Source organism: Salvia splendens, chromosome 9 (genome assembly GCF_004379255.2).
Source record: "Salvia splendens isolate huo1 chromosome 9, SspV2, whole genome shotgun sequence".
NCBI classification, from domain to species: domain Eukaryota; kingdom Viridiplantae; phylum Streptophyta; class Magnoliopsida; order Lamiales; family Lamiaceae; genus Salvia; species Salvia splendens.
Genome location: NC_056040.1, coordinates 15,727,505 through 15,749,672, shown reverse-complemented (window position 1 = coordinate 15,749,672; position 22,168 = coordinate 15,727,505). Strand labels below are relative to the sequence as shown.

The following is a 22,168-nucleotide window of genomic DNA, read 5'->3' as shown; positions in this document are numbered from 1 at the left end:
TTGTCTTATTGATTCGAAAATTGGTCACATGTTACGTAAGTTATAGTTACTCTTGTATGATGGTCTTATTGATTTGAAAATTGGTCACATGTTACATAAGTTATAGTTACTCTTGTATGATCACGTGTTACGTAAGTTACAGCAGAAGATTCACATTTATTAGTTGAACGAACCCCGAATATCAAAAGAGAAAGAAAATCAAGCACCAAAATATCTGAGGAAACCGACCATATGTCACTCATCACATGCACCCATATACTTTCCCTATAAATAAGCAATCACTTGAAACTGAAAATCCTATTCTCAACTCCCCCCAAAACAAGTTAAGAACTTCAAAATTCATCAATTTCTCTTCTTCAAAATTCATATATATAAGCATACATACCTCATGGGGTTCAGATTCCACACAGTGTTTCACCATGCAAAACACATAGTCTGCGCTCATCATCATTCTTCCTCTTCTTCTTCCTCTTCCTCCTCTTCGTCAACATCAAAGCTCAAGATTCATGTGCCAAAGGGCCACATTGCTGTTTATGTAGGTGAGAATGATCTGCAGAAAAATCGCTTTGTCGTCCCGATTTCTTACCTGAATCACCCTCTGTTTCAAGACCTGCTGAGGAGCTCAGAAGAAGAATATGGATTTGATCATCCAATGGGAGGCTTAACAATTCCATGCAGTGAAAGAGCATTCAAGAATGTGACTTCTTATTTGAATGAGTTGCAGAGGGAGTAGAATCTCCAGCTAGCAAGAATAGTGGTAGTATATTTTTTACCATCAACTTTCAATACTAATTAATTTCTGTATATACTACTAATAAATTAAAGAGTATGCTATACAATTTGATGATCACCCGCCTGTTGATCTATTCTTGTGGTGAAGCTAGTGAATATCATACCATAATTGTTTGGTGTGTCATTCAAGAAGTGTAATAATAAATGAATGACAAAGTACTATACTATTAATCATTGTTTCAATATTCACAATTTATAGATCTGGAAATTTGCAGAGGATCATGTTGAAATTAATACTACTCAACTATAGTCTTATAAGGGACTCGTGTTTCCTTAAAAACCAAATCTAATCACAGTGGCAAAAGTAATACATTTCCTATTCTGTACATGATAAAAAATTATACTCCACTCCATAAGAATAAAAGTGAATAACTTGTTAGTGTAAATTATCGGAGTCGTTTTTGTAATGTTTACCGTAGTTGAAATAATATTACAACTTAATAACCACCAAGTTAAGATCAGAAATAATAATACAATAAAATGATTTAATGTGACCAAATACATGCATCAGTTGTCATTCTTCTTAGCGAAATACACAAGCCGTTATTTTCATATTAATGTATGACTGTTCTTAGCTAAATATAATGAACCAATCAATTGTCGCCGTTATTTTCATATTAGTATATATATATATACTCCTATTATTCTTATTTCTGTAGTTTAATAAAGAATAATTCACATATTAATTCGATTTCAGTTACAATATTTTTACCATATAGTAGTTTATAATGATACATTTAAAAAAATTTAAAATGGTATACAGTTGGACATCGGGAAATAGGATACTGGAGTCTGGAGTCCAAGTGATCATTTTCTTAATAATTTTAATCTAATCAATAAGCGGAAAATTTCAACAATCAAAGGAGTGAACATTTCGGAACTCAGAATTTAACAAATGTATACATGAAATTATACTTTTGTATTTAAAATAAATTTGGACGAGCAAAATTATAATTTTATTTATAAAAAATCGAGAAAAATATAAAATGATCGCAAATTATATAGCAGAATATTCGCATATTACCAGAGAATTTATATAGTACCTGCAAGAAAAATACCAATGACTTTAAAGTTGGTCAAATAAAATGCAGGCATCCGTGAATAACAAATAAGAGCATCCTCATCAGTGCTCTTGCTAACGAGCACGGATGTGGGCTCGGACCCACTTTTACTCTCTGCTCTTAGGCAAGGGCACAACACCCACATCTGTGCTCTTCCGCAAGGACATGCTCAAAGGTCCCACCATTCTATTATTCAATTTAAATAAAAATATTTTCACAATATTAAAATGCATTAAAAATACTAATTACTAAAAAATTAAAAATTACATAATTAAAATCCTAAAAATTAAAAATTTCATAATTAAAGTCTTAAAAATAAAAATTACATAATTTAAATCCTAAAAATAAAAATTACATAATTAAATTCATGAGTGGCCGAATTTCATCCAAATGGATGATGAATGTGTATATTTATAGATGATTTTGGGATTAATTTTTTTTTATTTCAAAAAAGGGTAATAAAACAGTTATATTTTTGAAAATCCGAAAATATATTTTTTTTATTTTTTGGTATTGTTTTCAGTTTTTTTAAAAAAGAAAAAAAATGCCAACGGCCAATAGAAACGCACCACGTCGCCCTGCTCAGCGGCACAGACGTGCTCGATGGATCGAGCAGCGCCGTGCCAGTGGCAAGAGCGCAGCAGCGGACATGGGTGTCCTTGCCAGCGGCACGGACGGACGGACGAACGGACGTCACTGGTGCGGATGCTCTAATATCTCCCAACAAGTTGCAATCATATTATATACGAAGATAACAGCCACAAACTCCTGTACTAACAAGGACATGTGCGACGAGAAAAATCAAGATAAAATCATCGGGACTCGATATTTTATTTAACGCCTAACAAATACTTGACACCAAAAAAGAGCCCAGAACACAAAACCGTGTGCAAAGGCAGAGTTTCAATACCTGTTTTTTCCATACCCTCCATAATTGCAACAGCAGGTAGGCCACATGCTGGAAATTGGATAAATAAATGGACCCATCAAAATTATTTTTTTAATAAATTAAATCATCACAAATGCCAGAACATACCCATGCCTTCATTTCAAGAATATGAAGTTACTAAAAAAAAGTAAAAATGATAACTAACTAGAAAGGTGCAAAGTAGGGCTCCCGTACCATGTGATTAAGATTTATCATTACAAATTTACAACTATCATTATATTTTCTTTTCAAGATTCTATGACAAAAGCCATGTGGTATTGGCAATAACGTAGACCCTCTCACTTACATCATATGCATATATATACACACACATCAAACTCCAACACATAGCAATTCAACCACTAAAGCAATTCAAGCATCAAAGAGAGCTCATTTTCTTCCTCTTCCTCATCATCAAATCATCATCTTTTTTAGTTTTTACCAACCCTTTTCAAAACAATGGCTATTCGTTCCTTGATTTCAAATAGGAGGCAATTCTACAAGCTTAATTCGTTCCTCAACAAAAACCAAAGAGATGTGCCTAAGGGGCATGTGGCAGTTTATGTGGGAGAAGTTGAGAGGAGAAGGTATGTGGTGCCATTAGCGTACCTGAACCACCCTTCGTTTCAAGCGCTGCTGAGACGGGCTGAGGATGAGTTCGGCTTCAACCACCCCATGGGAGGTCTCACCATCCCCTGCAGCGAGAACGCGTTCGTTGAAGTAACTTCGAGAATGCAGCAGCTATGGCATGCATGAATCAAGCAAGCAACAACTATATTTTATACAGTACATTATTTCTGTATATATAGACTGTAGTGGTCCAAGTCCAACCATTAATAGATGTAGCGTTGTGGACGGACATGTTCATGCAGTTAGCTAGTACAAGACCTTGTGGTGAAGCTAGCAATCTTTTGTATTACTTTTATCACAGCTAAAATGAAGTTCTGCACCCATTTTTTCAAGAGCCGCATTTTTGAGAAAGAGATTGAGACCATCCACAACGCGTCTCGCGCCGGGCTCGCGTCTCGTCTCGGAGAGACGAGACCCCCGCGAGACGCATTGCAGCGCCCATCTCGTCTCCAGCTCGCGACCGTCTCGTCGCGTAGCTCGTCTCGGAGAGACACGAGACGAGCTGTCTCGCCACGCGCCAGGGACACGTGGCACGTCCCCATGCGTGCGTGACGCCCACTCGCTGGCCCGCGAGTGGGCGTCGTCACTGATGACGCAATAATTCATTTTTTTAAAAAAAAAATCGATTTTTAATAAAAAATTTTTTTTTCAAACGGTAATATTACCGTTAAATATTTATTTTCATTTTTAAATTTTTAATTTTTTACTCTATAAATAATTCTATTCCATACTCATTTCAAACACAAACACACATCTATTCCTCTCAAATCCTCTCTATCACTCCAATTTCCATCTTCAATCAACTCAAACAAATGGATCCTTTTGAGCAAATGCGCCAATTAATGGAACAATCACTCGAAGAAGATCGACGACGAGAGGCGGAGGAAGCCGCACCACCCCCACGACGCTCCCGGAAGTACATTAAATTATGTCATTTTTATTTTTTTAGAATTTTAATTATGTCTTCGTTTTTTTTAATGTTAAGTTGTAATATTGTTTTAATTTTAATAAAGTGTGTTTGTTTAAATTGAATTGGGTTTTAAAAAAAATTATAAATTAAATTGAATGAATAGTAATTAAGAGACGGTATAGAGACGGTTAAGAGACGGAGCGTTGCAGGTTCCGTCTCTTAGTTAAGAGATGGAGGAAAAAAGGACAGTGGGGCCCTCAAATAGTGCTCAAATAGTAGTTAAGAGACGGTTTAAGAGACGGTATAGAGACAGCGTTGTGGATGGCCTGACATCTCATTCACAAATTTAATTATCTACTTTTAGCAGCAGACAAAAATCTCATGTTTCAGGTCCATAAACTAACGAAATCGTTTTGACAGTTGTACATGTAAATAAATAAAGAGATGTTATGAAGAAAACGTAGGACCATATTCAGACGTAGTTTGGTGTAGAGGGAATCAAACTAATCCTAATTTCAGCTCATAAAGAAGTAAGCTCTCTAAGCAGATAAGTTTCTGAATTTTGAACAGCCTAAGCTTTGTGGATTCCTTCAACCAGCATTCATTCAGTTGTTAGATTTATTGGAAAATATGCTCGATCACAATATCTTCTACCGCAGGAGGTGTGAGAAATTATCAAACTGAACTCCACATAGTAGTTAACTGCTACAAACTCAAAGACTAAATATTAAAAAAGAAGATATGTCAATCTAGTGATCCAAGGGAGAATTGTTTTTGGTTGTGAAATGCCTACCATCACTTGTCCACTAGGCATTAAGTAACATGCATGAGCAATAATATACTCTGCATTGATTGATCTCAGATTCTACACAGAAATGATTCTTTTGTAAGATTTTGAATCAAACGAAGAAGATTTGAAAATCTTTGTAAGGAACCACTTCAACAAGTCCCTTTTTTGTAGATTTAAAAAGACCATGAGAACTCAGGACTAGTCCTTATACCATGTAGTTATGGAGTTATGGTTGGTATAGAACTAGTATCCCACATCCCACATCGGTTATGTGTCCTAGTCAAGCATAGTCTCTTGTACTACATGCTGTGATTTGTAAATAGTGATTTCTTTTCTCTAATATGTCTATTTTTCCGCATATGTCTGTATTTTATTGTTCTACAAGGGTAAAAGGAAATTAAAGAAAATTGCATATATTTCAATAATGTTGTTCATCTTTATGAATATACATCAAGGCAGGTTTTTAAAGACCGGTCACTGCGCTTTGTTAAAAATGATGAATTAAGTAAAACTTCTATATGTGAACAATTCAACGTACTGGTTGATTTTCACCCTGTAAGTCTGTAAGACTATAACATTGTGGGGCGTGGGAGAGGAGTGGAGGTCAATTTCATTAAACATAATAATTCTAACAAGATAATTATAATAGCATCATGTCATAACAAAGATATCAGAAGATGACCAGAGTGGGAAATCAATAAAAAACTGATCCCTGAGATAGATCTATTCTATTCAAACGCTGCCCAGAGTGGAAAACAGTGTGCAATGCAAAGTAGTATTAGTACCTGTTTCTGGAATAAATAAAAAATGCATCACATATCTTCCATAACAGCTGCAGCAATATCTTGGCACATGCCGAAAGGTGAATAATTTCTAGGACCCATCAAAACTAAATCCAACAAAGAATAAATCAAATCATCACAAGATTTCAAAGTACCAGACTACCAGTACATACCCATATAAACTGCTCTCTATTAGTATTCTGTTATCTGTTGCCCATCATTTCAGGACCTGCAATAAAAACAGAACTCATTTGTGATAACTTTCACAAACCATGTCATATATGTGGATAAGCCATTTCTATTTTTACCATCTCTACCCTGAATTTCATGACATTAAGTCATGTGCTCCTTGGTAATGAACCCCCCTCCAGATTATCAGGCATCAGGTCCTCAGCCTCCAAACTGCAACAATAATTATACATATGTATTCTCTATATTTATGCATATATATAACAAGCTTCAAAACATAAAGTTGCAACACTTGAGAAAAAATCTTATTGTGGTTAAAGAATCTGAGAGCTTTTCAAGTTAACACCTCTAGTTTCCCCTTCTTTTTCATAGCAAAAATCCATGGCTATTCGTTGGATGTCATTGATATCAAATGCTAAGCAGTTATACAAGCTCCAAGCCCTCCTCCACAGAAACCAAACCAACGTGCCAAAGGGGCATTTAGCAGTTTATGTAGGAGACATTCAGAAGAAAAGATATGTGGTTCCCATTTCATACCTGAACCATCCTTCATTTCAAGGCTTGTTGCACCAAGCAGAGGAAGAGTTTGGCTTCAATCACCCCACGGGACGCCTAACAATTCCATGCAGTGAGAATGCCTTTCTTGAACTAACTTCGAGGATGGATTGTTATGATGCAAGACACCAATGAAGAAGAGCAGAAGCCTACAATTTGTTTGACAATGTATTTTGTGCTTTTGTTTTCATAGAATAGCTTTTAGGAGTACAGATTCATGTAATGGCGATCCACTCACATACACAACCATAGAGAAAAAAAACAATCTTGTTTTCATTCAAACAAAGTTTCACTTTTCATCTTTAATCAGTTTTCGGATCTTTCAACTTGCAGTCTGCTCAACTTAAAAGATTACCAAGTTATGGGCTTCATTATCTCATATAAAGTGAAACAACTTATGGATTTTAATATCCATCCACGACTAATATCAAGTAGATTTGAAAATTTTAAATCACTTCAGGCAAGAAACCATTTAAAAAGTTCTCAAAAGGTCACCTGGAAATTTATGTGGAGGCATCAGATGGAGAAATATGAGAGGTCAATAACATACTCATACTTTTCAAGATATATTACGATAGGCATAGAGAGCTAGGTTCTCATCGTGAGATAGGCAGCCCGACAGTCCCATGCAACAAGGTTGAATTTTATGAAACTACGAATAAGATTCAGTGCTTCACAATATTAACAACTGAGTCCTATCATCATTGAACCATATCTGCAAACCCCTGGAAAACAAAGGGCAATAAAGTACCCTACATTTTTAATGTGCAAAATTATTATATGTGCAAATAAGAGACAGGACTATGAATTTAGTACCTGCTGTGAGGAATGAGCTTTCCTGCTACCTTCCAGTCGTCATCTCAAAGATGAACATTTGCATTCTCAACCTTATGCTTCTTAGATTTTCAAGAAATCAAAACCAAACAAATCCACAAATCCTTCATTCAGACACAATTTTCTTTACAGTAGCCTATTCATCGTTATACACTTTACAACAACCAGAAGTTGAAAATAAAATGGCAAGTCTAAAGTCCACAAAAATCCTGGTAGAAATACAGCAGATATATATATCATACAAAACGAGTAAGGTCTACATTGTAAATCAAGGACTTAAAGAGCCCTTATATACAGTAGATAGTAGTCTACTGACTCTAGATTCATCCTCACATTATTGCTGCTATACAATTCAAATTTATGTTACAAAATTCCCCCAGAATATAGAAACCAATAGCAAAGCTGCATCACTCTGACCAGCACAAAACCATCTGCGTAATCTACAGTCTAGGGCAGCTACTACAGGTAGAAAAATGCAAGGTTTCTCAGCTAGCACATGGAGACAATTTTGGAAAAATCTCCATTTCCCTTACAATTCTCACTCTTTTTGAACTAAAGTTGTGCTGATCTTTCTAGAAAAAACTTCCACCACATCAAGAGTGTTAACCCTGCACACATGAACTGCATCAAAGCTGTGGACCTTATTCCAGCGACAAGTGAACGGTTCTGATTTTACTTCTTTGGCGATTTATGCCTGAAGCTAGATTTGTTAGGGATGAGCTAAGTTCCATTTTTTTTTCAGTGAAAGGAGAACCAAGCTTTGGCTGAAACCACTTTCTTATGGTAATGCCATTTATGCGGATCTTTCCGTAAGATCCGTTTCCTTGATAAGATAGCCCAAGTCTCCTCAATAGTGCTGCGACTTCTTGGCTTACCCTATTGAGTAAATTGAACATGTTCAGAATATTTTTAAGTTTACTAAGAACAGCCAAACAAATATCCATAATTGACAATGAATAATAATAAGGTCTTTAGAGTTCAGCTAGAAAATCTAGACAACTTTTACAGATAAATTTTCTTGTCTTATCCTTAAAGTAGTAGCATACTACTAGATTTTCATCTATGGTTACAATCTTAGTAAAGCCTAGCATAATTTGCATACATATTATTATCCACTTAGGAGAATTTTTGTCACTTCCTCATAACAGACTTTGTCATTGTAGCTTCTTTTGTAATACTTATACTAACGGAAATCTACATATGCCATCACAATACATTCATACAATGAACTTCTTCCAACTAGGAAATAGTATCTTCTCACCTGCCAGCCATATTAATCTCCGTCTGCCCTGCAGAAGTTTGAATTTGTGCCTTTTCTAATGGCAGTAGAATACTTAAATTGGGAGCCTTAACACCTGTTGAGGATCAATATGACAGTGATACATTAAGGAAATAAAGAATGGTTCAAAATATAAGAAGCAATAAAATTAACTCCTCTTTCTTGCTACGAAACAGAGTATAGCCTCATATTTCAGGACTTTTCCCCATTATGTGCCTAGAGACATATGCATCTCATGTTTTCAAACAGTATCTCTTTTAGCTTTCAGAATGTCCTACAACGTCACTGAACCGGGTGAGATATTAATGACACAAGATGTAGTTCAAGTTACTTTTTACATTAATACGCATGCAGAATGCCCAATTGCTGATAGGAAAATTTATTTAGAAAATACTATAGAAGAAATTAAATGAATTAAGCGTAAGTTGGTACCAGCAGCCAAACGATGCTTGAGACCTTTTAGAACTGTCAAGAGGTACACCTAGCCAACATAACACAACTCAGTTTAGAGTAAGGTAAACAAATCTTATCAGGTAGGGGAAGAAAATTGCTGAAGTTTATTAGCTCACCGCAGCTGTGTGAACCTGAAAATTTCTCAAATCAACAACTATGAGGCTGTCTTTCATAGAGGTTAATGGTATAACTCCAAGAGAAGTAGCTTCCTGAGAAATCAGGAAATAATTGTGAACTTAGTATGATAATTTTTTGAAGAATTGACAAAAAATTCTTGGAAGTTGTTGAAATACCTCAACCAAAGAAAAAGCACGAGCATCATATTCCCCAAACCCATTAATCAATGAACATACATTTGCACCTTTTGATGGGCCACTATTATATCCAATATTCTCAATGAGTCTATTTCGCACAGATATACCATGAGGCAACTTAAGGCAACCCAAAACAAGTGAAAGTTCATCCATCCTAGGTGCTACACCAGCTACAATTGTTTCCCTATACACCATTAGGGCCAAGGATGTCCTGTGGATGTATAGCCATATATCATAAATCAGATCTTCCTTCTCAGAATAACCAAGAGATTGAGATGAAATCATGAGGTTAGTAACATGTATTTCCAGTCACGAAGCCTAATTAGTGCTTAACAATGTTAAATTTTAACTGCTACAGTACAAAAATAGCATCTTAATGAAGCCTTTTATGCGATGGGCATTTTCCCACAAAGAAAAAAGTGTACAAAAACACTAAAAAGTAGTGATGAAAATGCAAGAATGAGTACCATTTACTATTAAGCTGAACATGCCCAGAGGTGAAAGATAGAACAGGCTCGCCAGCTGAGCAATCGGCTTGGAACCTCCGCAGGCACATAGCTAAATAAAGTTAACTCGATCAGAAAACCAATGAAACAAACAGTATAAGATCCACAAAGGGAACAATGATTTACCTAATTAAAAGAGCCGAAATAAAATATATCAATTTTTTATTTTCACTAATAGGCTAAGGCAATGGGGAAGGGTGGTTGAGCTTAGCATTGAGTGTAGCCTAAGTTTGTATCATAAATCTATCGCTACGGTAAAATTCCATCTCAAGTACTGCTTAAAGTGGTCGCCAAATACCTTCAAGAAGCTTATGAAATCTAAAATATCTAAAATTCTTTAGCTTATAAGATCGATGACACTCTCTAAGTAACTTCATGAATCTTAATCAATTTGATATATTTTTCACGTAACATATAGGCGGCAGTGAGTTTGGACAGCTATTAGACACAGCAACATGTTCAAGAAAATGTAAAGTAATAGTAATAAAGATATTAACATTGGCAATGCTAATACGTTGTGTTCTTAATGGTTCCTTAAACTTTTCAATGAATAAAAGATCACCCAGAAGCACCACGGTTGCCTGATCGTATGACTAATGTTTCTCCATGGTTCTTGATGCACAACTAGAGAAGTGGAAAGCCTATTTAATCACCTATGAGACACCGGCACATTACAAGGTTTAGAGCTACAGAATCCTGTTTTGCTTGAGAAAAAAGCTTGAGGCCAGCTTCTAGATCATCCTTTCTGGTAAGAGTTGTAACAGTATATGAGAAAAGATCATACCACATGAAAACTTATTATTATTATTATTATTATAGAAAACTGCATGAACACACAAAGAAAGGTAATTACTTTTCACTTGCCACTAAAAGAACAGAGTAAGTTATGATATTTGGGCATACACCAGTGCTCTTCATCTCAGATAAGATTTCCAAGGCCTTTTGCAGTTGATCTGCATCACCTGCAGGAGAGAGGAATGAAGGATTTCATAAACACCAACACATATAGATGGTTTCAGACTAGAACAAAATTGAATATATCAATGGCCAAATCATGAGTAGAAGTAACATATGAATATAATGAAATGAAAGCCGCAAAGAAAAGCTAACTAAAGAAAAATTGACATCCAAATCTGGAGAGGAATAAATCTGAGAGAGTATTTGTTTTGATCATTGGACTTGCAAGCCTCTTTTGTTCTTAAATATAGTAGTAAGTTATAAGTAATTGAGCTTTTTCCTAACAATATTTGATCATCGTGAAAAGAGTCAACCATGGTTCACAAGATGAAAATGAAGACCCCTCCTAAGACAGTAAGATATGGATGCCATAAAGGAGCTAAAAGATTTAAAGAGCATTGATGGAATACTAGCACCTAAAGCTGGACTCATATAGACGGTACAATATCAAGTCACCATTATTTGACGTTGTTAGAGTAAACAAGCTTGTGCATATTACTATGAAATCAGACAATTAAAGAAAAAACTAAATTTGCATCGAACACTGTTAAAGTTGCTCGTGAGACAACGGTGATTAACTTACACAAAGCAGTTATCAAGGCATTCATTAGTGACACTCCAGGCTCCAGAGTAGACCTCTTAATGTCCCCATACAGTTCCAGTGCCTTTTGCCAGTCTCTAGCCTAAAAACATATAGCAAACAAATTATGCCTTCTGGAAATAGATAAAAGTTAGGAGATCTTGTTCGTGATTATGCATATACATTTTTGCAACTGACTTCTTGTTGAGAATCAAAATCCAAAACGAAATTCAAGAAGAGTAGAAACTATATTTTTGCCTGAGTTTTATTTATCAAAATAAAAGGCAATTCCACATTTGCTAGAAAATGTTTTAAACGTGATAAGTAAGTCAATACTTTGCTGCATGCTCCCATCAAGGAGCTATAAGATATGATCCCAACATGCATTCCCTTTGCCCTAGCTTCTTGTAGAATTTCAAATGCAGCATCCACTTTCCCAGCATGCCCTGCTACATCTATCAATGCGCTGATAAACATCTGGATTACATAAGTGAAACCAAGTAAGGTACAGTTTTAGATTAGTATGGAAAAAGTAAAAACAAAAAAAAAGCAAAAAAGGCTGTTATTTAATTGACAACAGAATGCATCAGGGAATTAAAAAAACTAACAAGAGGTCCCATCTTGTTTAAATAGAAAGCACAAGGTAAATACCATTCTTTGTATGTGAAGATTTACAGAATTTTAGTATTTCTACCTCATCAGGAGCGACACCTTTCCGGATCATGTCGTCATATACACTACAAGCAAACTCCCAATCACCACGATGACTGCAGTTATTCACAGCAATAGTGTAAAGCTCAGCAGTGCCACGGATATCATACTGATGAATCATATTGTACACCTCTCTGGCTCGATCAGTCTAGAAAAGTTCACACTCTCGGTATTCAAATAAACAAGATGCAGGACAAAAATCAAGCAAATGATGGATTCAAAGAGCTAGTAGATAAAGCACCTGTCCGGCACTAGCACACGCCTTCATCAGAGCACCCACAGTGACATGATCAGGGTCTATTGGTTGTAACTCTGCTCTCATTTCAGCTAACACGTCAAATGCACGGTCAACTGCTCCTGATTGACCACATGCAGTGATAAGCGCATTGAAAACTACTCGGTCTGGCTTTACATTCTACCATGAGTAATGTCAAGTTAGACATTGATATGCATAGAATAAGCAAATTACCATAACACGATATGAATTTTTATACAAGAAATGGCTTGCTAGATCATGAGATGGATGGAAAGAATGGAAAGTGCATATCACCTTTGATCTGAGTATTCCGTAGGCCCCGAACGCCTTAGCAACTTGCCCTGCTTTTGCACAACCATCAATGAGTGCACCATATGTGTGAAGATTTGGTTCAACTCCACCATTTACCATTTCATGGAAAACCTGAAAGTTCAATAATTATGAGAGCTTGAATGTATGTCCTGGGTCTAACTAAACAGGACATTCACGAACCTAAAAAGGAAGAAAATTATTTCACTAGAGATTTTAACTCCGAACAATATTTGTATCCTTTTACCGATAAATAAGAAGGGAAGAGAACATTGTGTATGCATTCATTTCAGTGTACCTTGAACATCGTATCCACTTTACCACTTTTAGCACAAGTTGATATTAACGTTGTGTATAGTTTGCAGTCAGCATTTAATGCAGCTTCCTGAACAAGTTGTAGAATCTGAAAGGCACCTACATAGAAGACAACTGGGAGAATGAACCTGAAAATTATATTGCATAATTACTGGCATATACCTGGATAGAGAGAGAGTACCTTCTGAATCTTGAGAGCTTGCACAAACAGACATAAGCATATTAAATGTGCTCAGAGTTGGATTTCGGATGAGCCTGGTAAAACGAAATGCCACCTTGACTGCCTTCTGGCGTTTGCAGACATTGAAAAATCTGGAGTGGTAAATCTGATGCCATGATACAGCCAACAGTCAAATATTTATAATTTTATATTTGCATGCACATATTAAGTCAAGGAAATCAGCAAATGCAAGCTTGCCTTATCCATATCAAATGAACCATTTCCGTCCATATCTTCAAGCAACTCAATGCATTCATTTAACCTGTAATATAAGAAATCACAACCAGGTAGGCTTGATATGAACTAATTAAGATGTTTTTCAATACGTAATGTATAGGCAGGGTTTACCGGATCATTAGTGATTTCACAAAGCAAAGGCTGTCAACAACATGAAGGAATTACCTGCCTTCCCTCAGGAGTTGCTCGTAAACACGTAATTGCCACGAAGGATTATGTTTGTTGTTGTCATGTTTCTGCTCGGGATCAAAAGATGGAGGCAAGTGTTTGGTTCCATCTGTATGCGAAATCTGTTTTTCCGTTTTCCTTGATCTCCTCTGGTTTCTTGAGTCCTTCTTGTAGAGAAAGACCTGATCGTAATATCTCGTAGGCCTTTCCTCTTCAAGCTTCTCTGAAAAGACAAAAAAATCTTCTGTTTCAGGTAAGCATAAAAAACAAATAAATACTCTATATAATATCCAGATAATCCTGCAACCAACAGATAAAACATTGATGTCTATATCACCTATAGGTAAGACAACATTTCGTCCAGTAAGACCTGATCCCCCACCCATGTTACGAAGGGATGAATAGCAGCTGAATCTTTGAAGGGTAGCGCAAGACGACAACTCTTCCAGATTATCCAACTTCTCCAAAGAAGTCCCAGTAACCGTGTGCAGCTCTCTACGTGGAGAGCTTCTAAAAATGTGGTCCAAGTTGTTCCCGCCACTTTCTCCAACATTTGTAAGATTTAGTCCACCAACTTTATCCGTTTCTTCTTGCATTTGATCTGCTAAAGATGCACAAACACCCAAATTCGTCTGTGTTATTGGAACTGACAAATCGTAAGCAACTGAATGGGAGAGTTCATGTGCATTTTGTTGCACTTCACGAACTTCATCAACAAATGCTGGAAAATCATATTCAGAAACAACAGACGGCACAGATGGTGATATCTCCAGAGCCTCAGATGCCAATGACGTTAAGCAACCGTTAACTGCTGGAGCTATGCTGCTTAATTTAAACTCTTCTGGTGCCTCTACTACGAGAGCACCTCCAGGAATCACATTAGCTTCTCCAAAATTGATCTCAGCACCATTATTTTCTCTAGTTTCCTTCATAGAATATTGTTTTATTGTGGATTCTTTCTTCCCCGAACGTAGGTGCTTTGCATCTGTGAGAATCCTGCGCGTCATAAATTTTATCTGCTCTGATAGAGCTAGTGTTAGCCTTCCTGACATCTACAAATTGTAAGCAGATGATCTTAGTTAATGATGGAATAAACATAACATAAAAACCCGAATTTCTAGGTCAATGTCTAGAACTAGCAATCAAACATCAGTTAGATGCTATGCTACAGGAAGAATTGGAGAGCTGCTACACGAATTTTTAGTTAGTAAGTACTCTATAAACATTGTAGTAGTAATTCGGTACTCTTTTTGATAAATTCTCTCCATGAACATGAATACACGACATTCAATCCATTATTTCATCAAACTTTCTCACTTTAACGTAATTTTACGGAGACGATTCCACATGAAGAATTCCAGAGCTGCACAATGTAGGTTTACCTGATTGATATCGAACAGTTTCCTTTTATAAGCGAGATACACAACAGCTGCAGCAGAGACGGTTGCGACCGCCGCGGCCACGACGGCAATCGATTGCGAGTCGAGCGACGCTCTGAAGAGAAACTTACCGTAACTAGACTCGGATTTCGGCCATAATTTCCTGCATCTCGGCCGCGGCAACCGGAGATTGCGGCCGCTTCCGATGAACTCGCTGCGGAGGAGTCCGACGGCTCGAGAAGAGAGAGGCGAAAAAACAGGAGAGCATGTGATTAATGAAATTGCTTGCGGAGCCAAAGATAAGCTCGACTCCATTGATTTCTAGAGAGAGAGGGTTTGTATGGAATGTGAGTGTTGTATTCTATACATTTGAGGATAGAGTGGAAGTGGACGAGCGGAGCTCATATAATTCAAGGTAGCAACGACGATGCTTGCGTTTTACAGTTGTGTACAATTCGCGCTGCGCGAGGACAAGTTGCTGACTGATGGGTGACGCGATTTTAGAATAACCGCCGCGAAATAGGAGGTGAGTGAACTGGAGAGAGTTGGGCTGATGATTTATTTTTAATGATAAAAATTGAAAACTAACTAGACGCTTGGTTTTCACTAATTAGATTAGATATACCCGCGCTTTTGCGGTTAGTTGTATACTTAGACCTTCTGGAATTGAATGGGGGTAGAATGAATTGATAACTGGTTTATATTTTTGTTTCATATTTTTCTTTATTCCATCTTAGTACTATTAACTAAATGAATAAAATAAAAGTAGAATTATTCCATAAAACTGTCAAAAGGGAGTGAGAGATTTTTTCTACTTTACTAAAGATAGTAATTTTATAATGTAAACTTTAAAAAAATCTTAGGAACGGTTTCGTTTTTGTTGTCTCCTTGACACTTGTGCTTGGTAATAAATACTACTACGCTTTATTCCATTAGAAAGCTACAAATATCTAATTTAATCATACTAATAAAACGCAAATTGCTAAGCCTCGAGTAGTCGAGTTTGTTTACTCGCTCAAAACAATAAAAAGTGATGTATATATGAACCAAGTATTTCATATAATCACATGTCATATCCAATCAACGGACTATTAATTTTGAAAGTTGAAAATCTATACTAATATAAAGTGACAGTTTAATGAAAAGACGTATTTACCCTTTTTGGCGGGAAAACATTATAGTATGTGAGAGGGCATTTTGGTAAATCCAGTTGGCTAAATTTGGAGTTTATTTTCTAATTTTTTTTTTATTCTGCATCCTATATTACCTTTCTTTTTTTCAGAGATTTACCGATTTGAAATTGGAGAGAAAGCCGAGAGACGGCTGGCGCTGGCGGAGCTCCAGTGATCTGGTTAGACGGCGCTTTCGCCGAGGAAGGGGAAGAAGCTGCTGTTCTTCTCCATTTTGGGAAGGAACAAATGGTGAAATTGAGATAGGAGGCGAAGCCGGCAGCACACTGGCGACGCAAGGGGGAGACGATTTCGCCGAAAGGAGCGGAGTGAGAAGGAACCACCGCTACTGTGTTCTCCAAATTGGGAATTTACGTTGAGAAGGTTTTGTTTAAGAAGAAGACATATAATTGAGAGAAAGGAAAAGGAGCTGACGGAGCTTAGTATAAATTGGGGCTGCCCAATTCTAACTTAATTTGGGCCATTTCTTTAATTGGGCTCTAAGTGTAAATGGTAGAGATAAGGTGGGTAATTTTAATTAGTTGATGGGCCACTACTAATTTTAGTTGGGCCAGTAATCAAATTAATAATTGGGCCGAGAATTATTTATGTTTGATTGGAAAAAAATATATTGACTTGGAGCTCAATTAAATAATTTTTTTCTCGAATAATTTATCAAGTTCCCGGTGATTGGAAGTATTCAAGTTGGAGACGCGAAGGGCCGACCGGCGTCGCCCCGCGACGCCACAGGCGGCCTTAAGAAATCTTAAGAAAAATTCAAAGAAAAGGATTTAAGAAGAGATTTTAAGAATCCATATATCATTAATTAAATTTTAAGAGAATAGAATTTCTCCAAAATTAGTAAAGGGGATATTACAGTTATGCAAGAGCAGTGAAGCCCGATTTAGGATTTAAGAAAAATTCTATAAGCCGAGACTAAGAGATAGATGTTATCCTATATGGTGCATGCATTCTTTTCTTAGAAAAATAGTTCAAGTATTAATTAGCGTGTCACGCTATTTTCTAAAGGAAATTATTCAAGGGGCAAGTGAGGCCAAACGAGGATTTGTTAATTGGAGATAAGCATACCAGGTGGGCTTTCTTTTAATATCCAGCACATTAGTGTGAATATAATTATATAAATTAAATATTTGTGAACTTATGGAATGTCATATTTTCTCAAATGGAGCTATGGTTTTTGTTAAATTGTTGTCATGCCATAAAATGTTTGTTTTCGAGGACTATCTGTTGGACTTTTTGTGTTGGTATTTTAGTTTATGAAGTGTATTATTTGGGCTTTATTTGTGATGAATTTTATGATTAAACATTTATAAAAATTTAGAGTTCCAAATTGGGTGTTATGGCTATATTATCATTATATTTATGTTTTAAATATTAGGTTTTAATTCGGAATATTAATTTATAAGACTTTGTATAAATCTTTTAATTTAAATTCTCTTTTGTAATTAAATTTGTATATTATTATTTTGCCTTTTATTAGACTTTTAATTTAAAAATGTAGGTATAATTATTGGAAATTGTTATATATAGTAAAATAAATCTTTAACTTGATGAATTCGATAATAAAGTTGTAGGTTTTCTATCTAAATATAAATAAAAATTGGAGGATGTTGTAGTCGAGTAGTTTTATAGAAAAGTGGTCCTTCTAAATTTTATTGAAAGATGCATATATAATTGAAACTTAATTGTAAATAAATTATCTAATGTAAATTCAAAGTAATTAATAACTAGAAGTAAAATTATTTCGTTATTAATACATACTCAATTGTTTGCAAATTGTGTTTATATTTTCATATATTAACTTATGAAAATTCTTTAAAGACACCAAATCTCTTGAATTACTAAAATTCTATAAAAAATACTATTGTCCATATTCCTGAAAATTTGTCACTTATTCTCATTTTGTCCGTCCCTAAAAATTTGTCACCTCTTACTTTTACTATCTTTTGTCGTGGATCTCACACTCAACGAACTCATTAACACTCATATTTTATTGACTATAAAACTATTTCATCCATTTCATAGTAGTTAAGTCATTTTATCATTTTGGTACATTACATAGTAGTGAAGTCATTTACCTTTTTAATAGATTTTCAGTGGGATGCCCCAAAAACATGTTAATCGCTTAGAGTGGACGGAGGGAATACTATGTTATCATGATCAAATTTATACAATATTTTTTTACTTTTGTGTTTTTCAAATATATAATGTAAGGATATAAATACATCTAATAAAGTGTTATATACCATTTGCTTCATTTATTCAACTGTAACACATATTTTTCTAATGTCTTATTACATTTTCTGAAATGGAAGCATATTTCCAATTTATCCTCTGTCTTATTATATTCATATTCTCCACTCTAACTTTTTATTTAAATATATTTAGCCGTTAATATATCTTTATTATTTAAAAATCATTTGTCCCGTGCATAGCACGGGTGATAACACTAGTTTAGTTAAAAGAGTCAGTGTGATATTTACCTTATCTAAACATAGGCCTCGGATTTATTTTGGCCCAAGGTGTGTGCGAGGCCCACTTACCTAGATGGCCTGAGGTCGCTCCCCTTGTGTATCCGGATGGTCGCCACGTCGCACTACACTCGGATCCTTGCTTCTGGAGCGTGTTAGTTGTGTGAGACTAAGAGCACCCGCAACGCGTCCCGCGGGTGTCTCTTATCTCGTCCCTCCGAGACGAGACGGACGCGAGACGCGTTGCAGCGTCCCGTCTCGTCTCTGTCTCGCCGAGACGGCTAGCGCGCGCTGGCGCCACACGTGACGCCCACTCGTCGGCCCGCAAGTGGGCTTCGTCACGCTGACGCAATAAATCATTTTTTTAAAAAAAATTGAATTTAATAAAAATATTAAAAATTAAAATTAAAAAAACGGTAATATGACCGTTCAACGGTTATTTTAAAAAAAAATCTTTTTTTATTCTATAAATACTCATCTTTCACACACACAAACACAATCTATTCTTCTCAAATCATCTCTATTTCCTCTCCAATTTTCATCTCAAATCATCTCTTTTATTCTTCTCCCAAATTTAATCCATTCATGGATCCATTTGAGCAAATGCGTCGAATAATGGAAGAATCGCTTGAAGAAGATCGACGTAGGGAGGCGGAGGAAGCTGCGCCACCCCAACGACGATCCCGGACTTACATCCATCGTAATCGGGAGAAAGCCGCCGCAAGGTTAGTACGCGACTACTTCTGTTATAACCCGGTATGGGGAGAGACCTACTTCCGTCGCCATTTCCGCATGCGGAAACCGCTATTTCTGCACATCGCAAATACATTGGCAGCCCGGGAAGAGTTCTTCCAAGAAAGGTTCGACGTCGTTGGCCGTCCCAACCACACGATGCTGCAGAAATGTACTGCAGCAATCCGTCAGCTTGCTACTGGACAAACGACAGATTTGTTCAACGAATACCTCCACATTGGAGAAAGCACTAGGAGAATGTGCTTGATGAACTTCTGCAAAGGCATCCGGGCAGCCTTCACCGACGAATTTCAGAAGCCAAACACGGCAGATTGTCAGTTTCTGCTCCACCTTCACGAAGAAGTGCACGGATTCCCCGGGATACTTGGCAGCGTCGATTGCATGCATTGGCAATGGAAGAATTGCCCTGTGGCGTTGAGGGGGTCATACACGAGTGGCAACAAAGGCACCCACTCCACCGTTATGCACCGACTCGGAAGTTTGTAGTCTCTCTAATCTCTGATATATAGAACAACATTTGATTAACTCTTCTTTGCACTCTCTGTTTCTTTGGAATTATGGTAGTGGTGAAAAGGATTGTGATAGTGAGAGAAGACTGCACTTAGATCACCTTGCGACTCTCGGTTAAAGGAGGGTTTGCATGGTCGGTGCAGCTGATGTTGCAACCAGAGCCACCTTATTGTTTTTCATACTCACTTGTGTTCTCATCTTAGTTCTTGTGCAGATCGATATAGATCTATTCTTCTTTGTCACTCTAACTCGCTCTATTATTGTGCAGTTGATACATTGGAAGGATTGGACTTCTATTAGTGAAGATCCAGTGTAGATAGGATTCCATTGTATCTTGTACTTGTAATTGAATTTCTATCTTGTCTCTTTTGTATCTGATATGTTCCTTGAGAGATTGACCATCTCTCATCTCTCGACCGAAAAAAAAGGTCTCGATAATTAATAAATCCACTGTAGTCTTATCCCTACAAAGTCGTAATCCAATCTTCTTATTCAGATGACAAATAGCTATCTTGTTTAACTATATATTAAAAAACATGGTTATAAAACAGAAAAGCATAATAAAACTTAAACAAATAAGAAAGTATACACATAAACGAAAACTAAATCTAGAAATCCTCTTGGTGCAGCATGACGTCTCCAAAGATGAAAAGGTTTTGTCTCGTTTGTAGGTGCACTACGGACAGAACGAGCATCGTCCAACTAGAAGAGGCAAAGATACAGCTTCAAGTTATAAAATAAATGCGAAACATTTTCATATGTTCTGATATGCAAAGGAGTAAAAAATGCATGGAATGACTACCATATTTACGGAATTCTTTCAATTTGTAGGATGTTGGATTATAATTTGTTACTAGTTATTACCATATTTTTTTCTCTTTCTGAGTTTGTTTAAGGCCATCCGCAATGGGGCGGACGATGGCACGCCCGATGGCGCACATCGTCCGCGGCCGCCATCGTCCGCCCCATTGCGGGTGCGTGACATAGGCCGCGGACGATCGTCGCGCCCTATACTAAGGGCGCGGAGTATAGCGCGGACGATGCCCATCGCCCCATTGAATAGTGTAACTTTTTTTTATTAATGCGTCGCCATTTGTTATTTAGACGTTTATTATTTACTCGTTACTTGTTATTTGAAAACATTTAAATTAATTAAACAAAACAATAAAATGATGATGTGGCACGCCTTAGAGCGCCCCACTGCAAGTGGAGGGAAGGAGGATAAAACTGATGACGTGGCGTGCCATAGGGTGCGCACTGCTGATGCCCTAAACATATTTCGACTCTAAAACCAGAACTTTATTTTTCAGTATGATAGAGTATCCATCATTACGGCGTCTTCCATAAGACTTTTATTATTATAATTATCACTATTATCTTAAAAGCTTTAAACAAAAGGAAAAAATGATTTCTATGCAATAGTCGGTGCATGCAAAACACATTTTTCTGCTTAGTGGTGCTAAAGTCAAATTAATGTCCAATTTATTGTTTCAGAAAAGGGACGGTGCCGAAAAAATAAACATATTTCATACTTTTAGTCCATGGATAACATATATTTACGAGTATTAAATAAACACGAATTAATTACTCTATATTATCATGTAGGAAGAGTCCAAAGTACCACGAAATAATCGGAACAATAAATAAGAGAATATGAACTAGTAATTTAACATGCTGAATATGTAATTCAGTAATTTATATTTTTTTTAAATACCTACCTATTTAAATTTTATAAAAATATAGCAGTAATACAAAAATTCAAAGTGAATATCGAGTACTGTCTGTAGTGTAGTTTGCATTAGTTACGCAACCAAAGAGAAAAGGCTCAAGATTACTATTTAATTGAAAAAATTTGGTGATAATAGAATAAAAATGAAAGTGATTAGTCATAGAAAGTCAAGGCAAGTAGAAGTTTGCAGCGGTAAATTAAATTAGGTAAGGATGGATAGAAATGTAATCTATCCATCGATATTTTATTTAACCAAAGTCATTTGATTTTAAGCTATTTGCTATCATTATTTATAAACGTATGATTAATAATCCATGCGTGGATGAAATTTATACTTAAAATTTTTATACGGTTATATAT

General features: G+C 36.2%; 3 protein-coding genes and 1 long non-coding RNA gene across 6 annotated transcripts; 2 read left to right on the top strand and 2 right to left on the bottom strand.

Annotated features, from left to right (window-relative positions):
- Positions 1-388: 388 nt before the first annotated feature.
- LOC121749208 (auxin-induced protein 15A-like) lies at positions 389-733 on the top strand. Its single transcript, XM_042143796.1, has one exon. The coding sequence runs from the start codon at positions 389-391 to the stop codon at positions 731-733; it is 345 nt and encodes a 114-aa protein (XP_041999730.1).
- Positions 734-3,240: 2,507 nt separating this feature from the next.
- On the top strand, positions 3,241-3,537 carry LOC121749207 (auxin-responsive protein SAUR22-like). The gene has a single exon (XM_042143795.1). It carries the CDS (start codon positions 3,241-3,243, stop codon positions 3,535-3,537), a length of 297 nt encoding a protein of 98 aa, XP_041999729.1.
- Positions 3,538-5,740: 2,203 nt separating this feature from the next.
- LOC121747184 lies at positions 5,741-6,704 on the bottom strand. Its single transcript, XR_006039153.1, has 3 exons — positions 6,620-6,704; positions 6,202-6,295; positions 5,741-6,122 (listed from the first exon to the last, which is right to left on the bottom strand). It is a non-coding gene; the product is annotated as an uncharacterized LOC121747184 (long non-coding RNA).
- A 977-nt stretch (positions 6,705-7,681) lies between these two features.
- LOC121747183 (pentatricopeptide repeat-containing protein MRL1, chloroplastic-like) lies at positions 7,682-16,784 on the bottom strand. 3 transcript variants are annotated; one of them, XM_042141182.1, is made up of 19 exons: positions 15,159-16,784; positions 14,114-14,792; positions 13,774-13,999; positions 13,570-13,633; positions 13,333-13,477; positions 13,135-13,250; positions 12,822-12,950; positions 12,513-12,686; positions 12,255-12,419; positions 11,897-12,037; positions 11,564-11,663; positions 10,877-10,985; positions 10,677-10,768; positions 9,985-10,075; positions 9,497-9,728; positions 9,320-9,412; positions 9,183-9,231; positions 8,733-8,826; positions 7,682-8,347 (listed from the first exon to the last, which is right to left on the bottom strand). In XM_042141182.1, exons 1-19 carry the CDS (start codon positions 15,468-15,470, stop codon positions 8,113-8,115), a joined length of 3,246 nt encoding a protein of 1,081 aa, XP_041997116.1. In that variant the 5' UTR covers positions 15,471-16,784; the 3' UTR covers positions 7,682-8,112. The 3 variants fall into 3 exon arrangements, with proteins under 3 accessions (XP_041997116.1, XP_041997115.1, XP_041997117.1); XM_042141181.1 differs by having other exon boundaries at positions 14,114-14,828; positions 15,159-16,783; XM_042141183.1 differs by having other exon boundaries at positions 14,114-14,797; positions 15,159-15,298.
- Positions 16,785-22,168: the final 5,384 nt, after the last annotated feature.